General features: G+C 37.3%; 1 protein-coding gene across 1 annotated transcript in view; it reads right to left on the reverse strand.

The window, feature by feature from the left end:
* Positions 1-10000, reverse strand: part of LOC144967293 (uncharacterized) — a 78177-nt gene that overhangs the window by 56534 nt on the left and 11643 nt on the right. Inside the window, exons 2-4 of the mRNA XM_078904353.1 lie at positions 7574-8485; positions 6459-6614; positions 4186-4378 (exon numbers count right to left, since the gene is read on the reverse strand). Coding sequence (XP_078760479.1) covers positions 4186-4378; positions 6459-6614; positions 7574-7688 — 464 coding nt within the window. The 5' untranslated portion in view covers positions 7689-8485. The remainder of the gene's footprint in view (positions 1-4185; positions 4379-6458; positions 6615-7573; positions 8486-10000) is intronic.

Below are 10000 nucleotides of genomic sequence, written 5' to 3' on the forward strand. Positions count from 1 at the left end.
GAATGCTCCAGCCCCGCAAACGCTATGGCTTTCTGAAACTATATTTAATTTTTATCTGCTATTAGGAATTTCTTCACATGTATGGAGCTTGAAATAAGAATCTTTTTCCAAAAAAAAAAAAAAAAAACCATCCACAAATTACACAAATGGGGAATGCTCTTAAGTTGTAAAAATATTGTATGACAAGAGTTGTCCATTTATTATAAGATTTACCACCCTTCTGTCCTACTCACACTATGAGAACAGGTTGTCTTATCAAGGCAATTTTACTGAAAATACCGCCTGTCTCTGACGAGGAAATCAAACCTCCGTAGCTTACTTAACCGCTTAAATAGCTGGTGTCAAATTATCCCTTGACGCTCAACACACTGTAAACCACATTTCAGGGAATTCGGTTAAACGGGACAAAATTTTGAACGTTTGTGCCCAACACAGAGTCAGACAACGCAGAAAGAGTAACATCCGCATACCGATAATCAGAAGGTCTGAGGTTCGCTCACCAGTCCAGGCAGGTTTATTTTTATTGTTAGGATGATTTCTGTCATACATGCTACTACTGTACATACTACTGTAATATAGATAGAACGAAGATGACGTCACTCAGGCCTTAGTTATTGTTTTTTGCCAGCCATGTTTATGAGTAATTCTCACTTTTCTGTATTAACCAGACTATAAACGTTCAAGGTTACACATAGTTTTGTGTGTTGGTCCGTTATACATCCGGATGGTAATGTTGTGAGTTTCTTAGGCAAGAGCATACTATCTATTGTTGTAAACTTCTACTCTACGTGCTTTTCTACCGTTGTCCTGTTATCCTACTGCATCGTTTTCTTCAATCGTCCATGGTCTAACATCGTCTTCATCTTTATCAACAACAACGTTCTCGTTTTTCATTTTATCTATATGTATGGCAGCGTTCGCCTTGGTGCGATACATCATATTGTAATACCCAAATTACCTCTCTCTCCCCCCCCCCCCCCCCCCCCCCCCCACAATCCAGTCTTTCCTATCTGCGTTTAATAGATAACTCAACTGAATGACCAATTCTGGTTTTGAAAATTAGCTAGATATATATATATATATATATATATATATATATATATATATATATATATATATATATATATAACTAAATTAATTAATTAATCAATCTATCAATCAATATACACATTTTGATTGGTTATCAAAGAGACAGGAATAATCACGGGCTACGGATTGAGAAACATTCTTCATACTTGGAGTTTAAGTGAACATTTATGAAAATACAGTCTTGGACAGAAGGACAGAGCGGTAAACAAGGTGTTGGATGGACAATGTAATGTAAAGGAATGGGCATCGTTGGAGAGTAATGGACAAGGATGGAAAGTCATGGACACGGATGGAAAGTCATGGGAATGGATGGAAAGTCATGGAGAAGGATGGAAAGTCATGGAGAAGGATGGAAAGTCATGGGAATGGATGGAAAGTCATGGAGAAGGATGGAAAGTCATGGGAATGGATGGAAAGTCATGGAGAAGGATGGGAAGTCATGGAAATGGATGGAAAGTCATGGAGAAGGATGGGAAGTCATGGGAATAGATGGAAAGTCATGGAGAAGGATGGGAAGTCATGGAAATGAATGGAAAGTCATGGACACGGATGGACAGCTCAATGGGAAAGCTGCTACGGACAGATCTGGGCGGGGTAAGAGGGGAAGGGGGAACTCTTACTGCTAAATCACATATTATCTCATGCTTCCTCAACGACCGTCTCGGTCAGGAACATGAGGATGAGAAGGAGGATGAGGAGGAGTTTTGAACAGGGAAAAAATCTTGTCCGTGGTTTGTAACTCTCCTTTAACCCTCTCCTTACCAACCATAAGAAAATCGTCACATTCGTTATACGATGCAACCAACAATTTTCTTTATTCTGAATTCTTCTGTACATCACAAAATTTCAAGAATTTTTTTTTTATTATAGCTATAAAAACTTGACACTGGGTTGTACAGCTTATTTTGCTGAACAATATTATGTATAGAATGTACTTGTTTCAGTTAGAAAATTATATTTTTGTATGGGTGGGTGTGAAGTTTTGGGGTGTAATCTGAAAATGGCTGGTAAGAAGAGATTTAACCTTTTTTTTTTTTAACCTCAGGAATGGGAGACACCCAATGTTTGTCGTCACTTTGCCAAAATTGTGATATTTTTTACATATTCATCACTCAATATTTCTATTGTTTCGTCTTCTTTCAATTCGGTGTAAAGTTCTGAATGATATTTACCAATTATTTCTAGAATTTCGAGTTCATTTATTGTAACATAATTATTTTCATCACTTTTCAATTTATAAATTGTAAATTGTAAATTGTATTTACAATTTATAAGAAGAGAATTAACCAGTTAACTCACTCAATCCTAGAGATTTTTGCTACTTTTCAAAATTGGAAAAAAATGTATTAAAAATGAGCATGGGCATAGATAGATAGTTTTATTCAACTACCATTAACATGTAAAAATGAAAAACATTAGCTTTGATACTACGCCTATAATTGTCTCATAAAAATGTAATAAATAACCTAGACATGGGGTAAAAGTAACCCCGGGTATAAATAGAATGCGCTTGGCCAAGGAGTTCACAACATTGCCATCCGGAAGTATAACGGACCAACACACAAACTCTGTGTTACCGTGAACTTTTATAGTCTGGTTAATGCAGTTTAGTGAGAACAACTCACAAACGCGGATGGCAAAAACAATAACAAAGGCCTGCGTGACGTCATCTGCATACTATGTATACTACGGATATAGTCGGTGTTAGGGTTGAATGAGTTAACTGTCTAACTCTGGAAAGACACGTATATAAAATTTTGGCCAGAAAACTCGTCCTTCGAATATCGATCTATATAAAATATTTTAAAAGACCCTCATCATGGCCAAAAACTCTCAAACCTGGGACCTCGCGAGATTTGCCTTGAATTCCAGGTCTGAGAGTTTTTGTTGTAGTTTTATATGTTTTGTTTTTTTTTTTTTGTTTTTTGTTGTTTTTTTTTTTGCCAAGATGAGAATAATTTAAATCGATTGATATTTATTGAGGGACGATATTTCTGGCCAAAATTTTTAAATACATTATGTCTTTCCATAGTATGACAGACAATTAACTGGTTAAGTAACACAACAGTTCATACATCCAGAAATAAATCATTCTAATAATAAACGGTTTCAAATTTTACGACCGGATTGCCCGTTTTCTTTGATTTGAGACAGGATAAGATGGCTGAGACTATCTGTGTAATGTAATGATTTTATGACGCTGGGGGATTAACCTTTTTATGCAGATATCATTATCAAAGGGTGTTTGTTTTTGTTTTTTTAATTGTTTTGTTGTTGTTGTTTTTGTTGTTGTTTTTTTTTGGTTTTTGTTTTTTGTTGGTTTTTTTGTTCTTGTTGTAGTTGGGTTTTTTGTTGTTGTTGTTGTTGTTCTTTTAATTGTTGTTTGTTTTCTTCAATAAAAAAAAACTTAAAAATACAATCAAACAAATTAAGAAAAAAAATACCCACACTAACATATTACACGATTCAAAGATAAAATATTACAAACAAAACAAAATATACAAGAACAAAACACACTGAATAAATAAATAGATAAACGACGCCGACAGTTTAGAGAAGTATTGGTGCCTTCATGCATGATGTACGACGTCTGTTATATATCGTACTCTGAAGATTAGAAAAATTAAACCAAAAAAAAACACACAAAAAACACCTATTTAATATTGTTGACCAGAAAACTCGTTCTTCAAACATCGATCGATTCAATTGACTCTCATCTTGGCAACAATTTTTTTTTTAAAAAGCGAAAAATCTAAAAAGCTGGGACTTCGCAACGTCCCAGGTTTGAGAGTTTGTTTGTTTGTTTGTTTTGTTTTTGTTTTTGTTTTGTTTTGTCTTTGTTTCTTTTTTTATTTTTTTTTTAAAAAGAAGGAGAAGAATAACAATAACAAAGCAATATAAACAAACAAAAATTATAACAAAAGCAAACGAAAAAACAAAAACAAAACAAACAAACAAACAAAAAAAGACCCAGAAACAAACAAGCAAAATAACTCCTCCCCCCCCCCCCCAAAAAAAAAATAAAAAAACAAAAAAAAAAAAAAAACAAACAAACAAACAAACAAAAAAAAAACAATCACCGAAATGGAATCCTACCTTCCCGTCTTGGTAATAATCATTTCCGTTCCGAGCGAGTGAAATTTCTCCCACAAATCCCTGTTTTCTAAGGTGACCTTGATATTCTTGTCCGACGTGTCGGGTTGGCTGGCACCGGTGAGAACTCTCTTGTGGTCGCTGCCACCCAGGTGATGATGGTGATGGTATCCTCCGAACTGTTGGCTTTGACTCACTGGGGGGAGGGGGAGGGGGGGGGGGGAGCGGGTGGAGAAGTGATAAGATAATAATATCATAAGTGACAAATTAGGGAGCAGACACTGGTATAACATAAAGATCTGAAAAAGTGTGGAAAAAAAGTGTATATATGCAACAGCGCCACACAAAGCAGGGAGAAAGATACATGACAAAATAAATGCAAAACAGATCAGCCTGCTTCGACTGCGAGGAGTCCCAAGCCAACACCAAAACTAAACATGTAAGACGAGACATGTTTCCTATTAGTCGATATTATTTTTATTTTTTTTTCCCCAACTGTTAACGGCTAGATACTGGTTTTTTGTACGCCCGAATGCGGTGATAGAAAGTGAGCAAAGAGCCTTTTCCTTTTCAACTATGCGCCCCTCAGAGAGGGAGGGAGGGAGGGAGGGACTCTTGTGGTCGCCTCCACCCCACCCAGGTGATGATGGTGATGGTATCCTCCGAACTGCTGGCTTTGACCGCAGCCATCGTTATGTTATAGCCTGATACTGAAATCCAAAACGACTGGCAGTTTGACGTCATTATTTGGTTTTTGCACCGCCTAGTGAGTTGTTAGTAGAGCTCATGGACACAAGTTATTCCATTGGTTGAACTATTGAATACAACTAACGATTTGTTTTCTTTTGCGGCAAAAGACTGGCATTTTGACGTAATTTTTTGGTCAGTATCAGGCCATAACTTTACGAAGGCCACGCTTTGACTCACTGGGGGGAGGGGGGTGGGGCGCGGAGAAGTTATAAGATAATAATATTATTTGACAAATTTGGGAGCAGGCAGGCACTGGTATAACATATCACTAGGAGGACGGAGAAGTGATAAGATACTAATATTATAGTGAAAAATTTGATAATTGGGCTTTTATATAGAGCAATATCCACTAAACGTGCTCAAAGCGATTTACATGGTGTCCCAAGCCAACAGCAACATTTAACATGTAGGACGGGACATGACGCCTGTTAGGCGATATTACATTATTTTTTCGGACAGAGACAACGCTGTTAACGGCCATGTACTCATTTTACACATGAGTATGGTGAGAGAATGTGAATAAAGAGTCTTCTCCAAGGAGTCAACTATGCGCCGAGCAAGGCTCAAACTCAGAACCTTCTGATGCGAAAGCGAGTGTCATACCACTAGACCATATTATAGCCGCAAAAAAAAAATAGAGAGCAGGCACTGGTATAAGGTAAAGATCTGGAAAATTGTGGAAATAAAGTAGGATGAAACAGCGCCACACAAAGCCTCGAAAACATGACAAATACATGACAAAACCCCCCCAAAAAAACATGCAAAATAAATCAGCCTGCCTCGACTGTGAGGAGTCCCAAGCCAACACCAAAATTTAACATGTAAGACGAGACATGATGCCTATTAGGCGGTATTACATTTTTTTTCTGACAGAAACAACGCTGTTTACGGATAGATACTGTTTGTTTTTTTTTGTTTGTTTTTTGTTTTTTTACACCCCGGATGCGGTGATAGAAATTGAACAAAGAGCCTTTTCCTTATCAACTATGCGCCGCTCAGAGCGTCTCTCTCTCTCTCTCGTAGCTAGGCGTAAGTGCCGTAACAGTCGGGTCGTGAATTTGAATCCCCATAGCCGCAAAGTTTTTTTATTCTCTATTGTCTTCTAGCACTTGTCTACTGGCTTCATTTCTTGTTAGTATAAAGTCAATTTTCAGGTTGTTGTTTTTTTTTTCTTCTCCACATTGAGAATATAGAGATGGGTTGCATAATAAATAGGCTTCAACAGTCGTGACGTCATTCCACTCGATATGACGCATAGTAACTTAGTAACTGGTTCTAAACTATCGGAACAATGGCGGACGCCCTTATGAAATACTTCTCCGACGAGCATAAAAGTAAAAGTGTATCTAGAGAAGAAAAACATTATAATTCTGATCATGTTTTGACTTTTATACATTCTGATCACATGACATGTGAAAAAGTTCTAGCCAGCGTGAAGAATAAAAAATAGCGATTTTCTTTGTTTAGAACCAAGCTGTTGGTTGCTGGGCGGACGTGACATCAGACTATTGAATCCAATTTCTTACCTGTGAGAGACATAGGGTCGTGTGCAGCTGCGGCATGCATGGAGAAGGCAAAGGGAGAAAACTGTGTACTGGGCATCAGTCCATGGGAGAGAGGAAATGCCCGGGCTGCTGCCCTGTGGGACAAGAGGTCGTCTTCGTACATGCTGGACTGTGGGGCTGGATGGAACAAGGTTTTGGAAAAAGATATAAATAGAAAGGAATAGTATATCAATTTACAATAATTCTAATGTTCGAAAGTGTTTAATTCAACATCAATTTCAATACCGTGATTTAGATTTTATTTTAAAGACAAGCAGCACTTCAACTCCATTTAGAGGAATGGACATTTCTTAGGGTTTCTGCTGCACTGTGAGTCAAGTGAGTATCCTCGTGTATAAAACTGTGGTGGCTGGAACAAAGTTTTTTTGGGGGGAGAGACAATGAGTGTTTAAAAGTTATTAAACTTTCAATCTCACGCCTTTTAAGCTACACCACAAATCCCGTTATCTATTTCATCGTTTTCTGCGGCACTTTGAGACAAAACTTCGTCCTGGCAAGTGTTAGACTGTGAGGCTGGATCAAAGTTTGGGTTGGGGGGGGGGGGGAGACGAATAGATGAAAATGGAATGAGAATCTTCGGAAAAAAAAAATTCAAATATTAGTTTGGAATCTTTCGCCATTTTCAATACTTTAAAGTAGTCCATCAAAGTTATTAGGCATATGAAACCGGAGTTTTCCCCAGATGGTGATTCCCAACGTCATTGACCTATGACCTATCCTTATGGATGCCATCATTGTGTCCTAGCAGATTTTAAAACATGTGAGTCAATGGTTGATAGAATTACTCTAAATTTTTGTTAAGTTTGAAAGGTACTCGTTCATCAATCTGTAAAAAAAATAGTTATAATTATTTTACATATATTTGTCAGTGTTTCTGTGCTTGTTGACAAAATTTAACATGGGCTGAACAGAACAATTTTGACCCCAAACCCTTTTTTTTTTACAGAATAGATTTTAATTTTCAGCTCTATTTTCAATCACTCTTACACTATAAGACCATTTTGCAGCTGTTGATCATATTTATTTGTTTACAAAAACGGCCTTCTTTTTTTTTTTAAGCGTAACTAACTGCTTACCCGTGGTAGAGCTGGTTGTTCCAGAAAATGGCGCAACACAGGCCCCTCCTTGAGAGGGGTAGTAGCTGGGGTGATGCATTGGATCGGGGGTGGCGCCGGTTGTTACTCCCAGCATTGGCCGATGGCGTTACCTTTGTGTATAATAGACAACACCCTATGGGCTTGTAGATGATGGAGCTGAACCGATCCTTCAAACTTCAAACAAATATGCCAGAATTTTCAACAACAACAACAAAAAGAGGATGGGTTGGGCTTTCCAGAAATTTTCCTAACGTTACAGATTCTTGTTAGTTCCTCTGAAAATCAAGATTTCCTTTGAATTCACTTCTTAAAAGATAAAGATATACGATCTTAACGATCTGTGGGCCAATGGGTGTTGGATGATTGTTGTGTACACTGGAAAATCCTATGACACAAGATATTATAACGAATACAGGCAAATAGCATAACTCCTCACTATAATTTTTCACGAAGAAAAGGAATTAATTTAATACCGACAATCACTGTATGGTAATTGTCACGTTATTTTCTATAATAACAAATCACAAAACGTGTCCAAAACACGTAAAATTCTTGTAAATTTGGTGGTAAAGTATTGTCGAATGGTAAGTTCTTATGTAAGTTTGACCGTCCGATTTGGCATACTGAGTTCATGAGGAGGAGATAAAATTGTTATTTAAGCAACCGTCCAAGCAATCTTGGAGAAATCTGAATAAGACTCTTGTTGAACGGATAGGGATGGGGATGGGGTGGGGTGAGGCTTTCTTGGATGTGGATGTGGAATAAAGAGGAAAGATAGTTTCCGGATTGAGTCAAGACTTTTCATCCAATGTTTCTTTCTTTCCAGAATCACGTGTTACTCTGATGTGACCATCCTTCGTCATAATTGTCAAGATTGATTGTAGCATGTATCTGAAAATATATGAAATGTTGAGATTAATATGTATATTATAATGTGTAAAAGAGGGGGAAGTCCCGACGTGTACTTATATGTAGGTCTGATAACTCAAATTATTATGGGCTCGTTGTTGTAATGGGCATACTCTCAAATCAAACCAATGCAAAATATTTGTCCATTACAACAATGTTAAATCATGCTCAGTATTTCTTTCGGTTATCAGACCTGAAAATATGTGCGCGTCGGGTAGTTCCGATAGCTCAGTGGTAGAGCACTCGCCTCACAGTCAAATGGATATGTATCGATTTTTGTGCTCTATTCCCCCAAGCAGTGATCGAGTAGCTGGGTCTATTAGCTCTGGAGGGAAGTACCTACTTTGCGATAGACTATCGTCTTATCCAAACAGTTGCAAAAAATGCTATTGTCCGATTAAACGCTGCATAAACCGGGATAAACTATACGGGCTTGAAATACTTCAATTTTACATGCCGAATATAATGGGAAAATTAATTAAATTAGTCTCATCTTTTACTTTAAAAGTTAATCAAAATGAACGTAAACTCCAATAAAAAAGTCTCTCTCTCTCTCTCTATCTATCTATCTATCTATCTATCTATCTATCTATCTCTCTCTCTCTCTCTCTCTCTCTCTCTCTCTCTCTCCGTGTGTGTGTGTGTGTGTGTGTGTGTGTGTGTCTATCTTCTTTTATCTCCTCTCTCTTTCTTTTTTTTAAACTCCTTCTCTCTCCCGCTCTCCTCTCTTCCTCTTCCTCTCTCTCTCCCTCCTCCCCCCCCCCTCCCTCTCTCTCTCTCTCTCTCTCTTTCTCTCTCTCTTTCTCTCTTTGTTTCTCCAACTCCTCCTTCCTATCACACTCTCTAACTCTCAAAAGTTTGGCATTGGTAAAAAGGACATCTCTGAACGATTCAAAACATTAAAAAGGGAACATCCTATTAATTATTAATACTTTAATAACAGCTTGGGAAGTGATAACAAAATAACAGACTCTCTTTGAAGTTTTGGAAATTGGGGCAGGTCCCAAACGATTATTTTAAACAGCTGGTCTCGTTTGATTGACAGGGTGGGCGGGGCTTCGCTGTTGGAGATTGTCAGTGATGATTTTATTAAATTTGATGCTACGTTTTGTCTTTGACGAAAATTGTATCTAACATGTCTTTCCGGATCTGTCACAAACCTGTACAAGTCTTGTATAAAATCTTTGAAATATAACATGATTCTATTTACAATACATCTACCCCAAAGAGAATTGAACAAAAACTAAACGGCTCCAAATATTAATTAATTAATTAATTATTTAATAAATAACAAGAACAAAATACTTAACACGTTGAAAATTTCGGTCTTAAAATCATTCCTCAGCCTACAACAAACAGAGTTTATACAGATAACTGGTTTTGTCCGAAACGTTCCTTGTTGAGTAGTTTGCTCCATTCTTTTCAAAGCTGTAAATTTAATGTCCATATTGCTCAATACTTTTTACGGTCCACAGCTTAGAACAGCATAGTATTAAT

Source organism: Berghia stephanieae, chromosome 3 (assembly GCF_034508935.2).
Source record: "Berghia stephanieae isolate SIO BIC M18660-M18661 chromosome 3, UCSD_Bste_1.3, whole genome shotgun sequence".
NCBI classification, from domain to species: domain Eukaryota; kingdom Metazoa; phylum Mollusca; class Gastropoda; order Nudibranchia; family Aeolidiidae; genus Berghia; species Berghia stephanieae.